Genomic DNA, 27,641 nt, shown 5'->3' with positions numbered 1-27,641 from the left:
TGAGGTGACTGAAGGTAGCAGAACTTCTAGGCAGAGCAAGGAAACTGGGGAATAAAAACAGAGGCAGATGTTTGTTTGTTTATTTTTTTATACTCCAGAATGACTTTTAGCAATTAATGTGAATGTAGAAAATACAAGACAGAGACTGAGCAGCAGCAGTAGTCCACAGAAATGTCCTTTAATTTGTCTTGGTGTGAACAGCTGGTGTAAAAAAAAAAAAAAAAGATAGAAGGGATCGTGTGGGAGAACTTGGTGTTGCAAAACTTAGATCAATGTTTTTCATAGGTAGAGCACTTTGATCTTTGCTAAACCATAATTCCTCCTCTGGGGTGTTTTGAAGAGTTCACCGTGAGAAGCTGCAGTGTGAGTGGGTGGATGTGGCAGGAAACTACCACTTAGATCCTAGGAAAACGACCTCCTGTGATATAAAAATAGATAGAAAACGTGGCACAAAAGCTCGTTTGTCTCTAGAGACTGGCACGATCTCTGAGAGGAGGGGAAGTCATCCAAAGGCTTTTTGGGGGTACCTATCGGAGCTTTAGCACCAAGGCAAAATGAAACGATGGCTTTACAGTGGCTTTTGAACCAGTGGGGATTTGGGAGCCAAAAAATACATCTGCAATAATTGAATAAAAGTCTAATCATACCATAAATCAAGTTAATCTTACCTGAAACAAACACAACTGGGCTTTTTTAAAACAAAGCTCAGCTCCTTCTCAGAAGTACTTTATTAGAGGATTCAGTTTTGGTTTTAAAGCTTTCTTGCAGCATGAAACAATCATTGAAGAACAATAAACTAGAGTTTTGGTTTGGTTTGGAAATGTGGGCTTGTTTTGTTGTTGTTCTTTTCCAGCTTGGGAATTGTAGAGCAGTTTGGAGGACAATCTGTGGGGTTTTGTTTTGGGCTGGAGAAGGCATTAGTTATCTGTGTCTCACTCATGCCAGTTCTCTTTGAGACTGTTTCAGGAGAAATGATGTAACCACGGTTTTTTTTTTTTTTGGAAATAGCTTCCTCTGCACTTCTGTGTTTCAGTGTCATTAATAAACTTTTCTGAGATGAAGATATCTGCAGAAGCATTGGTGACTGATAGCCTAATAAATGTCAATTTTCTTGAAAGTAACTGGCGTAGGGAAGGCATGCTTGAAGATGGCCATTGAGAAACTCCAGCTGCCCAGGCTGCTTCTGCAGCCCTTAAAAAAGAACTCTTCTACTGCTCGACTGATTGATTAGGAGATGTGGATTTATCGCTTAGGACTGCTTCACAATCCATGGTGAATTCATTTCAAGTTAGGTTTCTTGTAGCATCCCCTGTGCTAAGAAATTGATAAATCACAGGTTAGGAAAATGCATAATAGTGTCACGAATGGCTTTTATTTTATTTTAGCTAGCATTCTGCAGTGCCCACAAACCTTACCCAGATTTCAGAGCTTGGAGGCGTTGTGACTTAGTGAAGCTTTGCTTCCTTCTGTTGTTATCTGAAGTTGAATCTCTGGTGCTTTATTAATGTAATTCCCCACTTGAAACTGGTGACTGGAAACTTCTCACGTGTTGAAAGGAGCCTTATAACGTGGGCACATTAAGGCTGAACCCCAAGCTATTTGAATGACTCCTCAGTATCAGAGACTGCTGTGTACATTGAGTCCAGGATGAAGCAGGGGTTTCAGAAGATGAACATGGAATAAACCTTGCTCAGTTCTCTATATGATAATAAATATGTAAATTTTAAATAGCAATTTGTGTAGCACCTTGTTAAGTTTGTGAAAGATTATTTGCTGGATTCTTGGAGGTGAAGGGACTCTCAGACCATTCTCTGGCCCTCTGTACGTCACACTTCATTCATTGTCACCACTTCATCCCTGAGCCCAGTAATCACTGCTTGACAAAACCATTTTCATTGATTATGTCATTATTAAAAACCTTAGTACACCTCGTTCTTCCAATTGGCAACAACTACAGAGGTACCTTTCAGGTTTTTGGGTGGCTCCTCATCTAATTAGAAAGCACAGTCTGGGAGGCACAGGTGAGGTTCTTGTGGACATTTGGACATTTGGCTCTCATCTGTGCTTCTTGATGATGTCAGTGGGGTCTGATGCCCTGTCCGTTTCCTTGGTGTTAGGAGTCTTGAAAGCACAATATTCATTTAGTATTTACACAAATATATAATTTAAATTTATCACCTGTTTCATTCACTGTTCACTGACTACCATGACACAATCTTTATTCTCTCGTGCCTCAGTGAAAGCATTAAAATATAACAAAGATTTCTATTATTTGGATTTTGTAACCTGTTACAGTATGTCAGTATTCATTCATCCTAGAAATCTTGTCCTAGTGTTTGTTTTTGAAGGCCGACTGCAATCTGGTTATTACCAGATGGCCCAGGGGTGTGGAGCTGAAGCTATTACAGCTCAGAGGGGCTATATCTGTAATGACAGCCAGACTTGTTTGTTGGGCTTTCTTTGCTTTCATGCACGCAGATCAGCGAGGTTATAAAGAGCTTTCTTTGCCTGTGGGAGAGTCATGGAGCTGCTGCTAACGTGGCGTGATAGGGCATGAGCGTGAGGGTCACTAACACAAGGGATGCACCACCAGTGGTCTTCCTCTGCTCCTGCCTGCTGTCCTTGAAACTTGCTTCTTCGCTCTGGCTGCATGCACCTGAAGCTGGCTTCCAGAGGGAGTGAGTCCTCAGGCACATTTGGACAGGAGTGCCTTGTGGAGGACCCAGGAATTCAGTTCAAAAGAATTGCTTAAGAAATGAGACGCTGCAGCTGGTTCTGATATCATCTCCAAAGGATGGTACGGACCAGGGGTGGATCATGTAGTCCACCTACGAATTATCTCAAATGTAGGGTAAATGTAGCAGCACTTGTCCTCTAGTTATTTATTTTTTCAAATACTATACAGTTAGGTGTCTAGTGAACACACTATATATAGTATATATATTTCTAGATGCGCACACTATCTGGTAATATCTATCCATTCTACTTTTCCAAATATTGTCTCAAGTAAATTCTATTAAATTGTAGAGGCAATGCACAAAGATATTTACTGAAGTTCAGTAAGCAAATCACCTATGAAGGAAGTATAGAAGATTAAATTATTTTTGAGAGAAATAATTTAATATTTTGACAATCTAACTCATAAACTTAGATTTAATTACATATTTAATATTATTTCATCAAAAATGAGCATTGCAGGTCTACTAATATAATAACAAAGAAAAAAATAGGTTAACACCATTAACTGAAATATTATTTGAATTAAGCTTTGAAATGTAATTACGAAATGCTCTACAGTCATTGTGGAGAACATGATTTCTCCTGATGTTTCTAGCAGTGCACACAGCAGACATTCACCAAACCAAAGCTTTTAATCCATGTGGCAGGTTGCATGATAGAATTGGTAGATGCCGATATCTAAGAATTATGGTAGAGTGATTTATTTTAAAATTTATTTGCATTTAAAAAAAAAAAATTGGTCTGCGTGAGATTTTTTGTTGTGTTTACAACTGACAAATAATAGCTAGTGAGTTATTTTATTTATTTCTTTTTCTTTTTTTTTTTAATTCTGAATTTAATAATGATATTTTTTACCTAGGTCTAATGGTCAGTTGTTCAGCAGCTGCAAGAGATTATTGCTTTAGAATTGACGGTATTCTGTAATTCCATTTTGTAATGTTACTAGGGTGAAGTAAATGGTCCTTTTATTTATTATTATTTCCTTATAAATGCCATAACTGTATATCACTCGGCAGTTGCCTTTCTGTTTTGTTGGAAAGACGCTATAAAGTACAAAGAACAATGCCTGAGCTATGTGCTTTTGTAAGTTGTTATTTTTGAATTACAGACTGGATTGAGTGTAAACTACCCTGCTCTGCATAATATCAGAAGTGCAGGGGACCCTGAAACAACAAGGCTCTTTTGTTCTTCAAGCATTCATATCCAAAAAATGCCTCAGAATGAGGTTTACTTCTGAACACAACATATTTTTAACTTTGTTTATCAAAATGATGCAGAAAAGATGCAGAACTGTGCTCTGTGGGTCAGTGAATGACCTGAAATGACACTCAATTTATGTCATTAATTTTATTTAAAAACAAAAGCAAATAATTTGATCTCCTAATACACTGAAAGCACATTTTGCGTCCCCAAAACTTCTTGACAGACATTTGTTGAATCACAGTTTTATAAATATGGCTAGATAATAGTAATAAAGTGTATTTTGATGTGACTAAGGAATAGTTTGTGTTTTGGTATAATGCATTTCAGCACTAAGTCAGATTTTCTCCTGATGTTGAAGAAAAGCTCATTTTCACCTCCTATATTGCTTCCTTGTAGAAGCAAATAAGTAACAACAACCAATCCACAACCCAAACCTACAAAATATACTCCACGGTAGTTTTAAGTTGATGGATTTCTAAATAGATGGTATTGCATTAAAATCAAATCACAGCATTTTCATGTGCAGTTTCTGTCAGCAGTGTGCAGTGGGGTGCCCCTCCTCATGGAAGCAGGCTTCTCTGCACTCCTCCTGCAATATAGCAACAGGGAAGATCCACCCCGTGCCCCAAAGTAAACACAAATTTGTATTAGGTTCTTGTGGTCACACGTCCTTGTACAGAGCTACACAGAGGTTATACCCTGCCAAAATGCCACACAGCTCAGTGCTCAGCCTTGATTACTCAGTCACTCAGAAACAAAGCAACAGTCTTCAAGTTTCTAAAAATTGCCTCTCTGGGGGATTTCCCAGACGCTTAATTGATGTAATTATATATATATATATATATATACACACACTATATATATATATATATATATAAATAAATAAATATATAAATAATATTTATAATATATATAATATATATATAAAATATATGAAACACTATTTCGTAGCTTGGATGGGTGTAACCTTTGTTGTACTCTGTACATTGCTCTGTTTTAAATATGAGAGTAACTTTGATAGTTCAGAGCATCTGCCACAAATTTAGTCTGCCACGGTGGCAGCATTCAGTTTATTATTTATTTTCAGTGCCTTCCGCAACAGTTAAAAAAAAAAAAAAAAAAAAAAAAAAGGAAAAACAAACCCCTCTAACAACAAAAAAAATCCAACACTACAACCAAAATGAAAAAAAAAAAACAAAGTAAAAAAAATCCCGTCAAGCAGTGAGCCAATTCCTTGTCAATAAGGAATTTGTGGCCTAAATACCTAAATAAGAGGAAATTGGAATACCCCAAAGTTTGTAGCACAAGAAGAACAAAGCTAGTCAATACAAAGTAAATTGAGTACATGTACACAGGAGAACCCAATCCACTTTTACTGAAATTAAGAAAAGTTGTGTTTGTTATATTAGAGCGGCCCAAACCATGATGGCATTGGATCCAGAACTGAGTGGACATGGAAGCTTTGTTAGTTCTACCTTTAACATAGATCTTAAAAAATCAGTTCACTTTCAACAAATACATTTAGCATACATGCACTCAGTTATCTTAGATAATCATCAGCTCTAGATCAAATTGTGCCTCTAGGTCTCTTTGCACAAATCCCATTTTGTAGTTGGGAGCACATGATGGACCCTAACTTCTGTATTTAGAACAGTATTCAGGTTAAATGCTTTGGAGAAGGACAAGGCTGAACTAATATTCTCTGAAATGTATCTGAACAGTCTTTGTAAATCTGGGGTTAGTTCCAGCAGCAATGGATCTGTGATGATCCTTTAATCAAAGACGTTTTCATTTAGGAGCTAACCTTTTCCATCTATCACAAACAGATGTTTTATCTGTGTTATCTTCAGTTTCTAACCACACTTATCTTTGGTTTACAGCTGTTCATAAAACTGCATATTGCACACACACATATTTGTACCTATATAGCCGCTACATGACAGATACAATAAGCATTATCGTTCTGCAGTGGTGCTGGGGACACCAAGAGCAGCAGGCTGAGATCCCCCTTGCTCGCCAAACTCATTTCTGGTAGAAGTCAGAGAACTGCTGGGAACCCCCCAGTTCCTCTGTCAGTCTGCTCCCACACAAACTACCTTCTGTCTTTTCCAATAGTAGCTCAAGAGTGACTTTTTCCCCAGTTTTTCCAAGTAACTCCTGGGATTGTGTCTTGCTAGTTGATGTAGAAATTTCATCTGCCAGCTAGAAAACCACTGGAAACAGAGAGGCCTTTTACAGAATTGCTGACACAACTTTATCTATAGCATAGCAGTGTAAGCCATCAGTTTCATGTAACGTGGTTATTATCTTTTCTTGTCAAACTTATCACTATGAAAAGACATTGCTCTCTCTCTTTTTTTTTTTTTTTCAGTGTCTGTAACATACAGGAGTGCAGTTACTGACCTGCTGAGACTGAGCTTTATGAAAGACAGTTGGCCATTTTGATACCATGCAGTTAATATATCAATTTACTCAACCTTCATTACCAGAGGCAGAAAGTTGCTCCTTTTTTTTTTTGCTCCCCCAGTTCATCAGTGTTGGCGGTTCTTAAGGGATGCAGTGCACAGGACCACATTTAGATGTGTATCTCATTCTGCAGCTCTTAAAATTGTGACTCAGCCCTCCTGCTCAAACTGGTGTAGGAGGCAGCTGCCCTGAAGGGTCGATGTAAGCAGTGGGTGATGCTGCTGTTCCAGTAGCTTCAGTGCAACTGAAGGTCAACCCAGTGGGTTAGTGAGCTAGCAGCATGAAATAAATTTGTCACGTTAAGAGCATCCTAGTACAGTTCGCATCGTTACAGAAAGTCTGAAATCTCACATCATTTTTTGCTAAGAGCTGGGCAGCAAAGCAAGGAGATAAGCATTGGTGTGTTAGTATTTCACTTTTAGATCACTGATTATTTAAGGCAAAATTGAAGTTACACTAAGTTAGAAAGCTGGTTGGAAGGTCTGCCCAATATAAACACCGGTGTGCATTTTTAATTTCAAAAGTAATAACTCATTTCCTGCGGTGCATTTTGTTTTGAAAAAATCATTCATTTTAGCAACCCATTAATCAATTTGATTCCAGGTATGACCCTTCTAATCTGGTAGAGTTCACATTTTAAAAATGCAATGATAGCATACTTGGCTTTACCTGCACAAAAGATTGTTGGAAGTAGCTGCATGAGGCTACAAGAGCACAAAGCACTGGTGGAGAAGGAGTTGGTGAGGAAGGACATTGGCAATATTACATTCTTCACTACTGTGAATAATTTTAGCAATGGGACGTTGTGTTCTGGAAATTATCACAGACCTCTAGTGTACTTTGTGGATAGATGCCAGCTATTCCTAATCCTCTGGGAACTTTCTTAGAACAGAATGATAGATATCTATATAAAAAACAGATGCTGACTGAGGCACTAAAAGTTAAAATCTTTAGCTGGTGTAAATGGTAGAAGATCCAGTTTACTGATAGCTACTGATTTTTAATAGCTGTAACTTGTCGTGCCAGCTGAGAATGCAATGCCTTATTTCCAGTATTTTTCTTCAACTATAAGAAATATGAGTGTCTTTGGGGATGCCTTGATGACTGTGATATTCTGAAGGAGGTAAAAGATTGGAGTTTGTTCTAAAGCTGTGCTAAGTCTGAGGTATAATGTTCCTAATTAATTAACAGCATTTCAGGCATTTCAGTTGGCTGGTAGAACAAAAAAAAATGTTTATTTACATACAGATGTTAGTCTTATTTTACACAGAATTGGGAGTAGTGACTCAAGCAACCTCACCTCTTAAGGGACTTCAACATATAAATGTCTTACAGGCATAAGCTTCCAAGATAATGGTCTCAGTTATGTCCTCTCGCTCATAATGAGCATCAGACTTTCCTCTTGTTACCAAAAAGCATGTTCCCATGTATTTCCCATGTATTTCATACCTCACTGAACTGGATTCCTATTTCTAAACCGATGGTGAGGGATGTTAAATGCTTGTCTATTCCTAAATCAATGAGCTGTGATTTTTTTATTTTTTATTTTTTATTTATTTATTTTTTTTCCCAAGAGGATGAGGCATTTTGGTTTACCTCTTGCCTATGGAGTTACTGATTCTTCCTAAATTTTATTGGACATTTCTCAGATGGGGAGTTGTAATGCTAAGGGATCCCTTAGCATTCCAGGAGATGTAAGGTGCTGAAGGAAAGAAAAGATGCGTTGTTTTCTTAGGGAAAGGAAACAGAGTTTCAGAGGAGAAATTTGGTTTTCGGAAGAAGAAGGGAAGAGCTTTGTGGTTCAGAAAATGAAAGGTGAAAGATAGTGAAGGGCCTAGAGGGGAAGACGTATGAGGAGCGGCTGAGGGCACTGGGCCTGTTCGGCCTGGAGAAGAGGAGGCTGAGGGGAGGCCTCATCGCGGCCTACAGCTTCCTCGGGAGGGCAGGCGCCGGCCTATTCTCTTTAGTCACCAGTGACAGGACCTACGGGAATGGTGTCAAGTTGTGGCAGAGGAGGTTCAGGCTGGACATCGGGAAGAGGTTCTTCACTGAGAGGGTTGTTGTGCCCTGGAACAGGCTCCCCAGGGAAGCAGTCACTGCACCAAGCCTGTCACAGGTTAAGAAGCGTTTGGGCCGTGCACTTAGTGTCATGGTCTGAATTTTTGGGTAGACCTGTGTGGTGCCAGGAGTTGGACTCGATGATCCTTATGGGTCCCTTCCAACTCGGGATATTCTATGATTCTATGAACTATTCCTTTCCATTCTTTAAGAAAAGTCCTAATCTGTAAGGTTAGTTGAAGTAATCGGGCTGCACTTAGTTAGTTGTATTGCGGTCTTATATGCTTTGTGAAAGATATGATAGATTGCACAATTAATTCACCACTAGTAGTCACTTCTAGCCATCTACTATGTTAGAGGGAGAGCATAAACTGAAAGGTGTTTAGAAGGAGCTGAAGTAATATGATGCATGAGAAATTTCAGTGCCTCTGAATGCAACACAGCCATGCTTTGCGTGAGAAGCATTAAGCCCTCGGACATTACTGGGTGTCTTTTCATTCCAGAGGCTTGATCCCCAAAATCTTATCATTTCATAGCACTGAAGGCCAAGTAATAGTAAGAAAAATAGCAGTTCAGGTGTTTTTTGTTTGTTTGTTTGTTTGTTTGTTTGTTCTGTTTTTCCATTTGGGTATGCAGTACAATCATGTGGCTTGGGAGACAGCTAAACTAGGTCTCAGACTTTCACTGCTGAACCAAGGTGAAGGCAGTACACATTCTAGCTTCCATCTGGTCATTTCCACTTCAAAGACAAAACCAGGACTGGTCAAAGAAGAGCCCAGTTGTGGGCCAGGGTTCCCTGTGTAGTTCCTGCAGAGTTCTGGATGCAGTGGAAGACCAAACACTTACACCAACGATAGATAGGGCATAGGCACCCAAATTATAGTGTGTCCACTATACCACCCACACAGAGCTATCTATCTCAAGTCTATGTGAAACATGAACTTGCAGTCAAATGTCTTAAGTTCTCTCAACACTACATGGATTTTCATTCTTTTATAAAAGGGAAAATAAACCAGGTTTGCAAGATTTATGCATTATGGGCACCTGCTTGCAGCTTCCACCTCTGCTGGGAGAGTTAACTGCTGCAGAAAGACCAGAAAGACATCATCAGTATTTATAGAGCTTGGCTGTGGAAAAAAAAAAAAAAAAAAAAAGTTGCTTGGATGCAGCCCTCCTGGGCTTTTAAAGGCTTCTATTAAAGAAACAATGGAAGGATAAAATTAAAAAGATATGAAAAATGATAAAGTAGTTTTTGAAAGGAAGAACTAAGGGAAATAGAAAGTAAATGAAGTTCAAAGCAAACAGTTGCTGGAGGTGATGACGGCTGGTTTGTTTTAAACTACAGATCCCTACTTGAATTTTAATTCATTCAAACCCTTTTTACCATGGACAATTTGCCTGACAAAAGTTCATAATGCTTCATCCTGAAGCATGGAAGGATATCCAATGAATAAGAGCAGGAGAGCCTGCAGGAAAGCCTTTCATTTCCTCTGTCCCAGAAATCCTAATCCTACAGGAGAGCAAAGTAAAGGCTGGTATGTATCTTTTTTTTAAGAACATTTATTAATGTTATACATCTGAATGACAGGGTGGACAGGATTTTTTCTTTGCTGACTTTTGTTTTTAACATTCAATGCCATTTTTTATTCTCTTAATTTTTAAAAAATTAAAATTATGGAGTAGGGATATTCTTTCCCTGACCTAGCTTTATTCTTCTTCTGGTAGGAATTACATTAAATTAAATTGGTCTGCAAATGTAAAACTCTACTTGAAGACATCCTGGCAGTTGCAGTATGCAAACACCAGTCTGTTAGAGAGGAAGCTGCTTGGAAATATCCATGGCTTTCCTAGCTGGAAATTCAGGATGAACTGAGGTAACCTTGAGGGGTCTGATGACTCAGTAATAAGGTAGTATCAGGTCAGGTCAATGAAAATGCTTTTCCTCAATTTGACTTGGGTGTCTGTTTTTACAAGGCTTTCTGGATATAAAGGTCTCTGTAGCAAAGCCAATGTTTTCTTGACTGAAATATGTTATTTCAAGCATTCTGAAAATAAAAAGAAGGTTTTCAAGTGGATGTATCTAGTAAAATTACATTCTTTGGTATTTCAGTAATTCAGTGCTTTCCAACAACCAAAAAAAAAAAAATGTAGAAAAATTCCTGACTGATGCAAATTGTCCTGCTCTGACATTCAGTCTCAAGGATTTTGATTATTCATAGCTATCCTTTATTGAAATGGACTGGATTCTGCTCACTTGTTGCTTATTGACACTTATTTTTAGACACTGAGAGAAGGAAATTTCTTATTGCTTCTGTATCCGTAAGTAACAAATAAGTTCAATTTCTGCAGAAGTTAAATTTCTTCTTGGACATGAGATGTACATAAACCACCATCTTTCTCTCTCACATATGTGACCGACTTTTGATTGCATTTGATACTAAGCTGCTCCTTTACAACCTTCATCCCTGATGCTGTGCAGAAAGCAGCTAGAATGCCCTGAGGGTTGCTAAAGCCTATTCCATATCATCTTGAAGCCAGAAGTTGCTGACTGAGCTGTCTGAAGTGTGGCGAAGGTAATGGTAGCAGAAAAGAAACAGAGGTTTTGTTGCTGGAATCTTTGCAGACTTTCTTGCTTACTATTCTTTTTTATTTTCAGAGGCCCAAGGTTTCAGCAAATGAATAGCTATGCTGTACAAACTACATGTTATGAGTATAGCTTTCCAGCAGTACCTTCCTACTCCACCCAAGCACTGGGTGGTTTTCTCTTCAGTCTGAAATGCTGAGCCTGTTGGAATGTAAGGATTTTTAATTATGGAACTGACTTTTCTTACTAATTACAAATCTTTATTTTTAGTTAAAAAAGAGGGTGATATTAGCCAGCAGAGGATGCATTTAGGGGATTGCGTGAATACACTTTGCAAACCGCAATGTAAAAGAGCTTTGTGGAAAAGGCAATGTAATGACAGGTTTCTATTGGACTTTGATGTGTATGGCTTCAAAGAATGAGGATGTTTGGGCAGTAGCAAGTGTGTTTCTCTTAGATGTAATAAGACAACATCCATACCCGTTTTGTCTGACTTCAAAGGGCATAAATCCTACAAAATAAGGAAGGCACTTATTTTACACTGCAAGGTAGTTATTTTGTCAGTCAAACTTTGAGCATTATTGTATATATGAAACTAGAACAGTGGAACTTGCCCGAGTTTGGTAGGTGGGTACACAGACGAGCTCAGCTTGCAGGTAGGGGCTAGCTGCTTCATGAATTTTCCTGTTGCTGTCAAGTTGGTTAAATCTGATTGCCTTCTACGATGACATATTTGGCTCGGTGAGCAAAGGGAAGGCAGTGGATATTGTTTACCTTGAGTTTAGCAAGGCTTTTGATGCAGTCTCCCATGGCATCTGTATCCACACTGAGAAAGTATGGACTGAAGGGCTCCAAGGTGAATGAAAGCAACGAGGTTAATGAAAAGCTGGCTGAGGTCAAAGAGTAATGGCTGGCAGCTCAAACACCAGCTGGTGGCTAGTTAATAGTGGCATTCCTCCAACAGTGGTCAGTGCTGGGGCCAAGATGATTAATTTGTTTCAGTGTGCACCCTTAAATACTTAGTTGGTGGGCAAATTGGGAAGACTGGCTGATATGCTGGATGGCAGGGCTGCTGGTTAGAGGGATCTAGACAGAAATGGGGTGATGGAAACTTCACTATGTTTAACAAAGGCAAGTGCATCTGGAAGAGGATGAACTGGGGATTGACTTGCTGGGGAGCATCTTTGAAGAAAATGACCCAGGGTTCTCTGGGTCAAATGACCCAGAGCTCTTTCAGATGTCCATTTTGGGCCTTTCAGGTCAAGAACAAGACTTCCATAGAAGGGGTTACTTACAGAGCTCAGGTGTCAGAATGTATTTTCTCACCATCTGACACGAGATGAAAACACACAGCAGTGCGAGGCACCTGTACAACGTCGCAGCAAGCAGCTCCCTTTGTGCTTTCAGAAATGGTTCTCCGGGAGCTGACGCAGCGCAACCTCACCCCATCACCTGGGCAGTCGGTTTCTGGCCAGGTGACAACCAGGAGCGCTGCTTGTGATGCACTTACAGATTTATCATTTATCACAGGAATCCAAATGTCCTGTGAGTGTGGAAACTGCATCTTGCTGATACAAGTTTCTTCACAGCCAAAACGCATCTTTTTTTTTTTTTTTTTTTTTTTTTTTTTTTTTTTTTTACTGGTGCGTAGCAGTCTAAGATTGGTCTTTGGAAAGACCCAAATCAAGCACTCACAGATTCCAAAACAGTATGCCAGAGTAGACAGTCAGAGAATATTACATTTTCATTTTAAAGTGTTACTATTTTAGACATTAGGCACAGTTCCTTACATCCTGATAAGATCTGCAGCAGCAGGTTGGCCAGAATTCCCTCTGTCAGAGCGTGATTGCTTCAAAAACAAAGCCAAAGCATTCAGCCTCACAGTTTTAACTCTGTTTTAATTTTAAAGACAATGCCTATATTGCAGGACTTGTGAAAATTCAGCAGTGCCGAGCCCTGGCCCTACTGTGCTTCCACAGACTGGAACCATGCTTGTGGCAGCACGGGCTCCAGCAGAAACCAGGCACCCCGCTACCGACTTGAGCTTTTGACTATTTCCTCCGAGTGCCGAAATCTGCTATGGTGTTTTCTCAGGCATGCTCTGAACGCCTCCCTGTAACTATCTGTGTGCAGACTCAGCCATTTGGAAGTAATTCCATTTCCCACTGTATGCTTGAGGCTTGCTTGTTGTCACCAGGGACTATTTGTATGAGCACTGCTGCAGGGGCCAGGCTCTTCAGCTCCCTCTTCAACCTTTTCTCCTACCAAGGAATTTGAGCAGCCGTTCTACTTCTGAACCAGAGTAACAACAGAGAAAAATAGAGACATTTTTATACACCTGTCCTTATTTACAGGATGACCCGAGTGAGTTAGTAAAACCAAATGCTTTTCTGCTATGCACAGACCCAAGGCTGTAAGGTTACCCACAGAAAAAGACCAACGTGACCGATTTTTACAGTGCACTGCCCTGTCCATAGGATAAGATGGGGTCTTTAGAAAGGCTGCCTTGTTTATTAATTAGCTCAGGAATGATGAAGTCAATATGCAGATACAACAGCATCAGATACTCTTAATGAATTGAGCAGTATAAGAAACAGTGGATAACGCTGTGGGAGCATCAAGAGAAATCCTGTTTACCAGAAGGGCTCCCAGTATATTCTGCCTTCATATCCAGCACGTGTTGGACCTTGTAATTAAAATATTGTTCTCGATTGTCGTGTTTTGGAAATTAACTATTTCCATTAAAAAAAAAAAAAAAAAAAAAGAGCAAAACTATTGTTCTTACTGGTTGAGCCATAACTATATGAACCTGTGAGTGAGGGGAAATCTGGACCAACAAACCAATTGTGGGGTAGTATTGTGCCCATCCGGTTAAGGAAATGTGAGGAATCAGTTATATTAGACTACCAAGTTAAAATTCACTCAGAGGAGTCTAGCAATATCCTAAGAATGGTTCTTGCTTTTCAGCTTTCCCCATTCATCCAAATCTCGAATCACAGTGCTGAGATGGAAAACAGAATTATTTATTTTGACAAAATTATCTGTAAGAGACTAAACCAATAGCCAGATCACACTCAAAGAGGCCTTTACCTGGGAGGTTCTCTCTTCTCCCAACTCAACATGTATTGGTTTATCATTGGTTTTTGCTTCCAGACTGCTCTTCAGAGCTTGGAGTTTAGGTTTTCTTGGTTGACAAACCTTGGGGGGTGAACTCCCTCTCCGTGGTGCCAGCCAGAACAGCTGGCCAGCTGCAGAGTGCATGTCTGCAGTAAGGCTCTGGTTAACTGCTGTAGCAATTTCAGCAGTTCATTAAGTCCCTGCTTGGGAGCTGACTTACATCTTGATACTTGGCAGTATTTATTCGTACTTGATGTTATGGTAGTAGACTCTGCAAGAAAAACAGTTGAGTCTCTGTAATTTTCCATTCCTAAAATACACATTTTAAAATTACCTGTGTTATTTAGGAATACACCCTGGGTCTTTTATTATTCTCAAACATGGCCCAAGGGCTTCAGCTCCGTCTCTAGATGACTGACTAAACAATCACCTTGAAATCTCATGATGAACTGAGACCACTGGACTTCTTTAATCTGTAGGATGCTTCTCAAATATTTATTTCATGTGAACTTTGCAAGTTATCCTGTAAGGTGTTTAAGCAGGAACCAGATGTGCCTGGGGACACAGATGTCACAGTGCACCTCATGGGACCTCAGGGTCCTATAATGAATAAATCCTCTGTGCTGTACTCCTGAGGGGTCTGTACATGTATGTGTCGTTCCTAACTTACTGGCTTGACTGTGCAGGGGAATTTAACTGCCTTTCAAGACATGGAGAGGACATTCATCTGTAACACTTAGTGGATTAACGGTGTGTCAAAGACCTTGGTACTGGTGAGCTTTTCTAAGAGAATGCTGTTATTTGCATGTAAGTGCATCCTTGTGCTGTTGCTATTACTTCTAGGTCATTGAGAAGCATGACACATCTTGAATGGAGACATCTGAACACAAATTTGATTTGATAAATGCCAGTCAAACATTTCACATAAAGAGAATACTGAATTATTTTATTAATATAATTGCTAAGGGATTCCAGGTTCCTCCTCATACATGTAGCTACAAATTACTTCCTCTGTAAGCTGTCTGTGCTAATCACTATTAAGAAGAATCCTTTCTATGGAACAAATGCAAAAGTTATCAAAAGATAAAATCTCTACAGGCAGTGTGATTCCTATAGGTGCAAATAGGAGTTTTTTTCCCATTGATTTAATGAGAACTGAATGAAGCTCTGTGCTAATGTTGTAGCAGGCTGGCAATCAAGCGTTGTTAACACCAAGCTACTCTTGTCCATCTCTTGGCACTCCGTCCACATGCACAGTGGTACATCTGCAAAATGGCTGTTTGCACGTACTGGCCTTCACTTTGATTTTCTTCTGCACCTCTGCTTTATGAGTCAGCAGGGTTAGATTGTAACGCATAACTTGAAATTCAGCTTTTCATATTCTAGAGTTTTCTTGCAGGATTATGTTTTGTTTAACTTAAACACTAAGGATTTTACTGCAATCTTGTATTTCCATATATTTTCCACAGTCCAGAATCAGGCTAACAAAGACGAGAAGCTACCTGCAGAAGCTCTTTTCTCTCCAGTCTTTTTCATTCCGTAATATTTCCTTTTCTGTTCTAGACTTTTTATGTTAAACAATGTAAAAAAGTAGTGGACTTAGTGTAGAATATGCATCAAGAAGTCCCTCTTGGCAGAAAGCAAGCATAACGCTGGCAGCTGGAGCTTTAAGGACCAGCCGTCATCTCTTCTGGCTCTGTTAGGCTGTGTTCTCTGCCTCTGGAGGTCCATCAGCATTTACACTCCTTTAATTATGGTGTTGCTTGAGTGAGTAAAAGTGAAATGAAATGGAGCTGCTTTGCTGTTGAATCCTTCTCTTTTCCCTATCTATAAACAAACCAAGACCCATTTTCTCCCCCTTTACTCTCTGATTTCCATTTCTCTCCCCTGTGTGAGCCCTTGGCAGAGCAGCCTGCTGGCCAAGCTCTGCTCACCAGGCAACGTGTGCCAGAAAAGCAAGCAAGTGGTGGATCTCCAGGTGCACTTGCACCATGGTGCACATCTGCTAGTGCAAGATTGCAGTGGTTTCGTATGCTCTCTCTTAAAACATTCGTCGTGTCCTTGGCTCGTTGAGGAGGGGAATTAACATGGATATTTGCTTGCAAAGAAACCAAGCTCAGCAAAAATGCCCAAAGCAGGGTGTGGCTTGCACGCCTTTGCTGGACGCCTTTGGGTTTTCCTCATGTGACTGATGGGCTTTGACAGCCATCTAGTGGCTGGGAGGTTTCTATTTATTTATTTATTTATTTATTTATTTATTTTCCTCAGTAATTTGTACAACTTCAGTGCTGTCAGAGCTGGGCCTGGGTATGTCAGCGCATGACGTGATTTCTACTTGCAAAGAGTTGATGCTTGGTCTCTGAACATGGTGATTTGATATATCAGCTGGGGCTGACTTTGGACTTGTGGTTGAACAGTTCTTTCGTGCTGAAATGATATTCCAACAGATCAATGTATAACAGAAAAAAAATCACATTATAGTCATGGTGCATGTCATTGAAAACCTCATTCCGAAAGGTCCTTTTGTACAAGCACACAAATGAATGTCTTTAAATACTTCCTAGGGTATTTTTTGTACCTTGCCTTTTGTGTTTGCAGGCTGCTCTGAGACTCATTTTCGCTGACTCGAACAGATTGGTGACCCTGTGGATTCTGTACTCAGGTCCAATAGCAGTAATAGTTGTACTTGTTGGTGAGAAAGGAGTTGGTTAATTGACTACCAGATCATTTTGCCACATTAACAATTTCCAAAGCTGCTTCTGGAGTCGTTTAGCATCTTGTGTTACAACTGCAGAGGTAGAAAGAACATGTGAAACAAATACTTAGTGACTCGGCCTCTATAATTAAAAAACTTGTCGATTTCCAAGGCAGGGAAGAAACAGAGTAGTACAATTTCCTTTGCTGCTTTTCTGCTGGTCTGGGTATGGATGGATAACGTGCCTACAGCTCAGGTCTGACGGTGAAACATTAAAAGCTGCTTGTGGGATGAGTTGGAGGTGCAGGAGCTGCTCTCTGCAGGTTACTCTTAGTGTAGCACAGTCACAGCCTAAAGGAAAACCAGAGACAGCAAATGTGGTAAAAAAGATTTGAAATAAAAAAAAAAGTTTGCTTTTCTTTTAAAGTTATCAGTGTATCTGCAATCTGAGAGGAAGTCAGACTTCTTAAAATATTTCCAGAAGTGACTATGTGCTGGTTTGCCCCCTCCCTTTGCCTGCCCGTCCCTTCCCCAGCCGCCGAGCAGGGCTCCGGCAGAAGCCAGTCACCACCTGGCGCAGCTCCGATTTGCCAAAGCAGTTGCTGTGTGGTTTATCTGAAGCCATGACAGAAGGCTGACTTTGGGCTCGGTAACTCAGAAATTTCATTTATGCAAACTGCAGCTCTGGAACAGCACAGCGAGTTCTACTGGTGCTACGTTAAGGAAGACACAGACCATATGCCAGACATCTGGGGGAAAAAGGCTAAATATGTCAGACAGCACGTTATGTCATGCACACAAGGGAGAAGTGAGAAGAGTGCTTTCCAAAATGCGTTCTGCAGTTTGGAAAGTGATTCTCACAGTATCCTAAATGGGCTGTGCACCACACTTGGTCGATGTCTTTACTTCACACTGAAAACATTTCCTCCCGAGCTTCTGTGGCACCCCTTCGAGTCGTTTTGTCAGTGTATGTGATGAACCAGTTGAAGAGGAGATGACCTGGTATGAATTTGGATCTCAGTTTCTGTTGGGAAGCTGCAGAAGCTGATGATGGCAGGCAACAGTTAATGACACATCTGCTCCGTTTCTCTGAGCTTTGACATTGATGGAGTAACGGGACTTGAGTTAAGGCACAAAGCTGAAATCCTAAATCTGTTCCTGTTTATTGCTTTGTGATTTTCTGTTTACATCTGGTTCAAGTTAGGGCAGAAATGCACAGAACAGTGAAGCTGACCTTGCGCTTGGTGCTGTTAATTGCTGTGCTAATAACAGCTTTTCTTAAAAAATGCTGATCGTGATCTTTGACTACCGGGATGCACCCAGAATATGTATGTAGAGCTACCTCTGTTCCCAGTCTTACTTTGGTTCAAAATTAGAGGTGTTTGGAAATCTTCAGCCCGTGGTTTTAACCAGATTGTTCCAGTTCCAAAGACATTTTTGATAGAAGGGTTTCTGTGGTCAGCTGGAGTTGCCACCCAGGATAAGATGAATCCTTGCCACAGTATCCCAAGGTCCGGAGAGTTGTTTGAAGCACAGGAGGCTGCGTGTGGGAGCTCTGCTGCCTATGGCTCCGAGGAGGGAATCTTGGCACTGGGGTTTTTGGGTTGCAGGTTTGGGACCCATTGCCTGGGAACTGAGGACAGTTCGTTCCTACTGCTGGAGCTTGTGTTGTGTGGAGCTTTAGAGGATGAAAAATTCATTGGGCCAAAGTGAAAAAGTCTCTTTTCTGTTGATTTTTAAAAATGTTGGACAACCAAAGAATTTTTTTTTGTTTTAAGTGTGTTTTATTTTAAAATTGTTTTTTATTTTTAGGAGGAGGTTATTACTTCATTATTAAAAAAAAAAAACAACAACAAAAAACACAAACAAAAAAAAACAACTCTCCCTTCACCCCCCCCCAAAAACCGAAACCAACCCAAACAACAACTACAGGTATTTGGACTGTTTGCTTACACAGCAGGAAGAAAACACAGGCATGGACTTAACTATGGATAGAACAATACCTAAAGGGACAGTCATGTTCCCCCTCAAACAGGGAAATTTTTGAAAATTTTAAGTTCTCTCAGAACATTAACATAAAAACAAACAATAAAAGAGAGAGAGAGAATTCAACCTAGGGAAGTCGTTCTGTCTTGGTGACAGTAGACTGGAAAACTACATTGAATGGATTTCTAAATGGAATTAGTGGAATTCAAGAAAAATAAATAAAGGTGACAATACTAAGGCAAGAAAGAAAGAAAATTTGCTATAAAGCACATGGATTAGGGTAAAAAAGATGCATAACTTTAGTAAAATAGGATGAGCTCCATACAAATGTGAGAAACACATACACAGATAGAACATTCGTATTCAGTAGATGCTACACCTATGTAAATGGCCACGTAGACAATCTATTATATACAGATACTCCTAAGGCAATATGCTTTTGAGACCTTGTGGTGGGGTTGTGCTTTTCCACGACTCCATTTTACTTCTCCTTGTCTGAGGAATAAGGTGGTAAAATAAGAAAGACATTTAAGATGACTGGTATTTAAAAGACATTAACTTCAGCTATGCTGGTAGACTGTTTTCTCCATGTATGTGGTGCTGCTTTTCATCTCCAGACCTGCTCTTTCCTCATCCTAATACTCCTTTGATTTCACAGTTGGAAAATGTTTAATATATCCTCACTCTTTTTTCCAGGAGAAGATGGTGAAGAAATCGCCTGCACTCAGAATGGCCAGATGTACCTGAACCGGGATATTTGGAAGCCGTCGCCTTGCCAAATTTGCGTCTGTGACAACGGAGCTATTCTTTGCGATGAAATCCAGTGTCAAGATGTGCTGGAGTGTGAGAACCCACAGGTGCCCCCAGGGGAGTGCTGTCCTGTGTGTCCCCATACGACACGAGATTTTGACAACGGCATTGGTAAGATTGCTTTCCAGTTCACTTTTTGTTGAAAGGAGAACCAGTCAGGCTGGCCTTGAGAATGAGATTTGCTCTGCTGTGGTTCAAAATGGGATAGGGAGACCCTGATGAAATCTAGATCTGTTCCCAGTTTCAAGTCTGAATATGCAGGAAGATCGGTGGTGAGGTTAAAGTTCTCTAAAATCAGCCCAAAGGAGTAGAAACCTCACGATACTGAAGTTTCTAATAGCATTTCCATAGTGAAAGTTTAAATCTGAAGAGAGTAAATACTTGGCAGCTGTTTTCCGTCTTGGTTTGCACCTGAGCTGGCTCTGGAAACAGTTTTCTTCTGACTATGAATGTGATTAAGCCCAAAGGCTTTACAGCTACGAGGTTGAGCTGAATTCCATCTTGATATTTCAAGGAGATTGCTTTCTGGGTTCTTTTTGTGGTTCATCTGGAACTGAAAGATGAATATGCTAAGACATAATAAAACAGAGCATTCTTTGATAGAAAGCTCAATTCCAGGCCTCTCCAATAGTTGAATCAATGTAAATCTTGATTCTGTAAGTGGTGAAATGTAAGCACTATAAAGCGTTTCCCCAAGGTGAAACACGAACACACAGTTCTCTCATGAGACATCAGAAAAAAAAAGTAGTATAAAGTATTCTTAACTTCCTGCTTGCATACTTTCTGTGATATACCTTCAAGATAATGTCTTTTCCAGTCAATTTTTAATTCTGGGAGAGACTTGGATGAAGTAAATCCCTCCAAATATTGTCCTAAGAGAAAATCTCTTAACGTGCAATTAATATTCATTAATACGGTGCATTGCATTATCTGAACTATTCTTTATACGACAATTAAAGCATTTATTTATTTTTTCAGGAGGTATAATGACTGTTGATTAACTTAGTATAGAACAAAATAGTAATGAAGAGTGTGTGGTAGGGACTTGTGTAATTGAGCAATGGAGCAAGATGTGGCAAGCATTAATAAACAGATGGGGTGCCTCCTGCTGTGTTTTGGGAGGCATTAGGCCAAGGCCAACAGATACACCCAAAAGATATAAGAGCAGTATGGAAACATTCCAGAATTCCTTACTGTTAGTCAAGGTATTAATAAAATATTCCTCTGAAGGATGTTTGTGGATAGGAGTGTGGCTACGTGGCTCTGAATTCAGGCATGTGTGATATTGTAAAACTTTAACCAAAAAAAAAGTCAAAGACCCTCCAGTCAGCTCTGTCTTTTGAAAAACACTGTGTTGTATGTTGTGGGTCCGTCAGCAGTGCTTGTATGCAGATCTGTAATAAAACTTTGTTTGACCTGACTGCCAACCATTCAGCCAGTGCTAAAAGCTTCTGAGAGTTCCCCACAGGACGTTCTGCGTTCCTGAAGTGCTGCTTCTTACCTTTGCAATGCTGGAAAAGGATGAGGGTCAGGGACATCACTGAGACCTTTCTGGTTCCTCACACATGAAGGAGGATGTGTATCTCTGGGACCTTCTCCAGGTCTCTGTGCATCCAGGGTCTGGATGGTTCTAGTTGTAACTCCTTCACTCAACTGTTACCATGTCTGTCTCTTGGAGTAAAAACATTAATTGTTTCTCTTTTCTTCTTTTATCCCTTTTAATAGGTAGAGGAAGAAAGGTAAGACTTCCTTTATTTGTTTACTTATTTTTAAACTGATTACAACTGTTAAAAAGTCTCTTGTGTCACCTTGGACCACTTTACAGTAAATAAATATAAGCTCTTGTAAAAGCAATTAATTCTTTTTCTCTTGTTCTTCCTCAAGATGGGAAGAAGCAAATCTTCATGGAAAAAATTCTGGGATGCAGGCAAAAAATCTTAGTCTTAATATAGAGAATCCCCTGACTGAAAATCCCTGCTGTCTACATCAAAGGAATTCCAGTATAAGTAGTTTGGTTGTTTCATATCAGGCAGTGCCACAAAATGATGGAAGGGAACCACCATTTTATTAGAAGTCAAAGTCCTAAAACTCTCAGCTTGGCTTTGCTGAAACTTTGCTGAAACTTTGTCTAGACATCCTGGGGTTGGCTTTAAACTACACGGAATTCAGGTTACAGCCACAAGCTAGCTGTTGCACTACTGCATATAGGGCAGAGCAGCCCCTGAGATACCGTGCAAGGCTGGTACATCAGCTTTGCAGCCCATCTGGCTTATCGCTGCACCAGATGTAATTGCAGGAGTCTATATGACAACTTCTACTGGTAGGCAAACATAGCCCAGATCTGTTCTGCCTTACTGGTATCCCAGGGCACTGATGTGATGAGCTCCATCACAAAGATATACCTCCAAGTTCAAGTTTTTCAAGACGTTTTACACCGCTCTTTGATCTAAATCATGTTTTTAAGAATAACTTTGTTTTTCTTACATTTGCTGATGTATTTAATTTTATATACTTGGCCATGAATAAATTGGGCTTTGTATAAATCACTAGAGGATTGCCCAAATATCATAAAAACACTCAGCCATATTTAAAGGTATGAAACCACTGTTAAAAATGGTAATTTTTTTTTTTTGACACCCTTTGTACTTTCACTGTGGAATTAGTTCAGGGTGCCCCAGGCAGCTTGCATCACATCACAACTACGTTTAGGCACCGTTAAGTAAAACATTGGCAGCTGATACCTGAGGGCTCATGCAGGTCCCCTCCGACAGACAGCTCTGTAGGCGCTGGGTATGTCTGGGTGCAGGATGGAGACGCATTCTGAGTTTCTGAGATGGTAAGCAGCCTCAAGAAGTAATTGAAATTAATTTTAGGTTATCAAGTATATACTCTCCTTAAAACTGAGCATCTCTCTGTGGAGAGGTAGTTTGTGGAAATAAATGGACTGTGACCAGCTCACTACTTGCTAAATGAGGCAGGAAATCTTGTATGTTTACAAAGCCCTCATTTTCTCTTAATAAAATGGTTACCACCAGTAGGTCTAAATCGAGTTATTTTATTTAGTGTGTAATCATTGTGAACACATTCAGCACAGAGAAAATTCAATTGCTAAATGCAATCCCCTTCATTCTGAGGCCGTGCAACTTGGCTTTGTATTCTGTCCCTACACTGCAGGTGGACATGCAGGTTTTGTATGTCCATGTTATGAATTCTAATTTAATGTCTTGAAGAAATGGCATCTGAATGATGCTGTGGGTTTTGCATTGCAACTGAATCAAATCATCCCATAACAGAGCGGCAGCATGTTTCCTACTACTTAAAAAAAATGATGGTAATTTCTTACTTTGTATCTTTTTTTCATCCAGCATGTTGTGCAGTTAGAGAAACTCAGTTAATTTATAGCCTTCATTTAATAGTGTCTGTACTCATTAAAATAGTGTGGATTAACTATTGCAGGGACTTTAATTTAGTCACAGTTGTATCCTTAGAAAAGTCTCTGCATTTGTCACAGTCACAGGAATTACATTGGTGAAACTTACTGTTAATTTCACTTGTTTTCTGCCATCTGATGATTTTGCATCCTTTTCCTACAGGGGCAAAAAGGAGAACCTGGAATAGTGCCACCTGTGAGTCCATTTTTACTTCATTTATCTACACCCCCAGAAGTATACATTTCAGTGCTTAAGACAGAATTGCAGCTATTAAAGAAATGCAATACAAATGTACAAGCTGGTAGTGAAAGGTGTGGAATGAATTACCCTGTGTCACATATGTGACATTGGAAATGCCTGTCATTTGCATTTTGGGAAAAGAACCTTAGAGTTAAAAGTGTCATAATCTTTATAGTTAAATTCTGTGGAGGTATGGTGGTATATTAGTGTTTGGAAAGAGTAGAAACATTAAAGAAAACGATATAAATTCTCCCTTTCTACCTTTATTGTACATTTCTGGAATTATGGAGTCATTTACGTTGGAAAAGACCCGTAATATTGTCAACTTCAACCATCATCTAACACTCAAAAACATGCTGAAGTCCACTGCTAAACCAGGTCCCTAAGTGCCATACCCACATATGTTTTAAACACCTCCAGGGATGGCAACTCCACCAACTCCCTGAGCAGCCTGTTACAATGCCTAACCATTCCTGCTTTAAAGTGGGGAAACAAAAGGCTAGGTAAATAATTGAGACTAAATCATTGTCATTCACTTATTTATCTCTCTTTTTTTTTTTTTTTCTCCTTTGTATAGAATAACAGTGATACTTTGTTATAGGCATAACATTGTGTGGTAACTTTAATTTCTATTGCCTTCTTTAGGTTTCAGGAATACGAGGCCGCCCAGGACCTGCAGTGAGTATTTTCGGAACTTCTGTTTCTCTGATGATAGCATTCTCCACTTTCTGCCACTTCTGTTTTGTATTGTGAGAATGATGTGAAGGAAGAATCTTCCATGCGTGTGATAGGGGGCATTGTCTGCCAAACTGCTGAATTTGAGGAGGGATCGCAATTCTGGGATTTTGTACTAGTGTCAGGTCAGCCAATGCCCTAAGCAAACGGATGTGTGCTTGTAGAACATGCATGTTTGAGGACCTTTGAGCAAGTTTGTCGCTGGGGAATGCTTTTCTAACAGGAGTAGGAGGAGATGCAGTATGCTCTCCAGCTGCGACTAAGCAGAGAGCAGTTCTGGACTAGCAGGAAGGGTGTCTCAGACCTGTGCAACTCACTATTTATAGACTTCAGCACTCAGAAAACCTGTGCTAAATTAAGCTGTAGAGCATGTGAGATATGAAACCATTTTGTAGATCTCTGCATCCTGGTTCTGTTCCATTCAGGCAACGTGCATTTGAGAAGAGATAACTGAATATTCAGTGGTCATAGCTGTTTCCTTTATGATCATGTGGAGAAAAAAAATACCAAAAATTAAGTTTCAAATAAGCATGTTGTTTCATATATTCAAAGCTTTATAAATCATTAGCTACTTTAAGAGGCGTTCAATATTTCTAAACTTTCTTTTAGGGACCTCCAGGTTCACAAGGACCACGAGGAGAACGAGGACCTAAGGGAAGACCTGTAAGTTATTAAATATTTTAAAAATTAAGCTCTGGACTAACCTTAAGAGGTTAGATGGCTCTGAACTTTCTCCATGTCTTTGAGAGTTACCAGAGCTTTCCTCATATCTTCCAAGAATTAACTAACAAACAGAAAAAATGTTTATATCTCACCATCTCTGGATGTTCTGAGATAACTGATAGAAGCTTAGCAGTATTTCCACTAAAAGCCATAGTTTTTCAACAGTTACTTGAAGCAGCGTCTGAGAGTACATTTTTTTCCAGTATTTAAAAGACAAAAGCAACAACAACAACAAAAAAACAAATCTAGAACATCATCTTCCTCTGTTTTAAGAACTTGCTGATTTTTTTTTGCTGGTTTCTGTTGTGTATCAGCAGCTGCGTGGACTTTGTGGATCAGAGTATTTCAGAAAAGACAAAGCTCAGGAAGTTAGCAGGAGTTAATATGTGACTACATATGTTGGTATGCTGGTGAATAATATAATCAAGATTGCTCAGTGGAAATACAGACTTCATAAGGGAATTTCAGCGTCTGCATGTGGAGAACCACAGAAAGGCCAAAAGGGAGTGCTGAAAATACCAAAGACGACACGTTCCTGTTGAAAAAGCTAGGGCAAAATGCAGAAGCTGTTTTTAGCAGGTTTTAAAGAATAGTATCATTGTAATTTCTATGTAGATATTTTCCTATCCCTCAGGAGAGAGCAAGCCAATACTTAGCGTATTTTGCTTGAATAACAGAGCTGCGTTTTAGGCATAGGTCTAAAATCAACTCTTTTTTGCTGTTCCTCCAGTGGATGTCTGTTGTCCATAGATGGTAATGATAGTGCTTCTAAAGACAAGGAATAAGTGTGTAGCCTCTGATTTGGATGCCAAGCCACTGCTCCTCTCTGGATCACCTTAAGACCTTTGATGAATAGCTATCAAGATACATAAAAGAATTCTTGGAGTAATTGTGAAACCTTGTCATTTGCAGAGGAACCTCGACTGTGTTTGCAGAGATATCTGAAGCATCTTCCCAGAGTGCAAGTTTATCAATGAGACACTAAATTTCTGGTCCTGTGCCATGAGTTCCTTGTATGTCTTTACAGAGTGGTGGCTAGAAACACTTAAAATATCAAAAGGCTGTGAACAGTTTGGAGTTGCTTTGGCATAGATTATTAATAGTGCTTTAAAGGGATATAAAGACATTAGGAACCAGTCAGCTTCTTTGAAAACGTAATGTCAAAGGTTTTGGTGAGACCTTGTGTGTCTAAAAAAGCAAAGAGTAGTACTTTAGATAGGGAGTGCCTGCTAGTGCAGGATTCATGAATTCAGGACTATTAGCATGTAATATTCTTCAAATTCTTTGTTAGCATAACACTGAGAGAGAAACACCAAGGCTAGAGTGTGTTTGCATTTACAAAATACATCTGGGGAGGGGGAGTTTTAGAGTGTGATGCAATTAGATGCAATTACAACTAATCCTTTGAAGACAGAAAATAATCTTGAGCATGTGCAGAACCATCAGTGCATTTTGTTTCAGCATGCTTTTATACTAGATTGTAATTGAAGTAGCAGTCAAATAGATAGTAGTTTCAAAGTGCTCTACTGTGAATTGCAGTTCCTTTTATTCCATTACAGGCAAAATCTGTACTAATGTCTCCTGACCAGCAGCAGCAATGGGCCAGAATTATTGAACTGTCATTATCCTGAATACATGTTTAAAGGATGCCACCTTGTGGCTTGTGCTAGGTTTTTAATATATTAAACCTCACTACTGTGAGCTGGTGGAAGAAAATGAAAGGTTTTTAATATGCATATAAATTCATATATATTATTAATGATAATCATTATTTTATTAAAATATAATACAATTTTGTTACATACCATCAGTTAGTTACCAGCTATAAGTACAAACAAGCATTTCAGGGACTTTTAGTGTTTTGAGATAGGGGTGGTTGCAGTGTTGCTCTTGAAGCAGGCTTGGTAACTAAAAAAGTAGTTCCTTTTCTAAGACAGAACTAAAAAGAATATCACTTTTTCTAAATCAGATCTTGTTAATGCATCTCAGTTTGGGTATTGAAAAATCACTAGTTATTTTATAGAAGTCTGATGAATTCTTTTAGGCAAATCTGTTTTTTCTCTAATGTGTAGCTGTGTTTTCCTTTTGTGTTGAGAATAAAGGAAAGAAAACTTAAGGTTTTCCTCCTTCAGACATTGTACACTTTTAAGTTTGGCAGGGTGTACTTATTTTTGATAGAAATCCTAGATAATAAAGTTTTCTGAAAGAACCTTCTGTTCCCATCCAATGTGCAACAATCTGCATGTGAGTTTCAGAATAGCATCTATTTACAACTTATGTTCTGCAAGTATATGTGTATGTGTATTTGATACAAAAAAATTGTCCTCTGATTACCAGGCATATAGAAATTCAGGTCATAAAGATATATTGAGAAATAATAGGGAAAAATTAGCTTGTTTTCTGAGAGTTTCCAGGAACCCTATTGTCAGTACTATGCCAATGTAGCTCTTTCCCAAAGAATGATTTTTCTTTAAAGTGCACACTGTGCTAGTTCAAACCATACTAGTTCAGACCCTAAGTTCCACTGAAATTTGTTGCAGACTGCATGGAAATATATGCCTCATCTCATGGAAATACAAGCAATCTGTCTGATTGTGTTTGTAAAGATGAGTCATTGAGCCAGGCTTCCAAAGTTTTCTGTGTAAGGATTCTTAAGGTAGAAGAGCTCGTTATACAGTTTTTTTTTTTTTCCTCACTCTTTTCCAGCATTTTTCTTCCAACTGAAGGAGGCAAGTGTGACAATTAATTTGAAATCCATACTTATGATTGAAGTATATACGTATTGGCCATACTGCTATTGATTTTGTTCCATTAACGTCTTATTAGCTGCTTCTGTATTTAATTTTGGTTCTGA

At 39.4% G+C, this 27,641-nt stretch overlaps 1 protein-coding gene across 1 annotated transcript in view; it reads left to right on the top strand.

The window, feature by feature from the left end:
- Positions 1–27,641, top strand: part of COL5A2 (collagen type V alpha 2 chain) — a 101,432-nt gene that overhangs the window by 29,517 nt on the left and 44,274 nt on the right. Inside the window, exons 2-6 of the mRNA XM_038182147.2 lie at positions 19,545–19,769; positions 21,384–21,397; positions 23,252–23,284; positions 23,975–24,007; positions 24,674–24,727. Coding sequence (XP_038038075.1) covers positions 19,545–19,769; positions 21,384–21,397; positions 23,252–23,284; positions 23,975–24,007; positions 24,674–24,727 — 359 coding nt within the window. The remainder of the gene's footprint in view (positions 1–19,544; positions 19,770–21,383; positions 21,398–23,251; positions 23,285–23,974; positions 24,008–24,673; positions 24,728–27,641) is intronic.

The sequence above is a fragment of the Anas platyrhynchos genome, chromosome 7 (assembly GCF_047663525.1).
Source record: "Anas platyrhynchos isolate ZD024472 breed Pekin duck chromosome 7, IASCAAS_PekinDuck_T2T, whole genome shotgun sequence".
NCBI classification, from domain to species: domain Eukaryota; kingdom Metazoa; phylum Chordata; class Aves; order Anseriformes; family Anatidae; genus Anas; species Anas platyrhynchos.
This window is presented reverse-complemented; position numbering and strand designations above follow the sequence as displayed.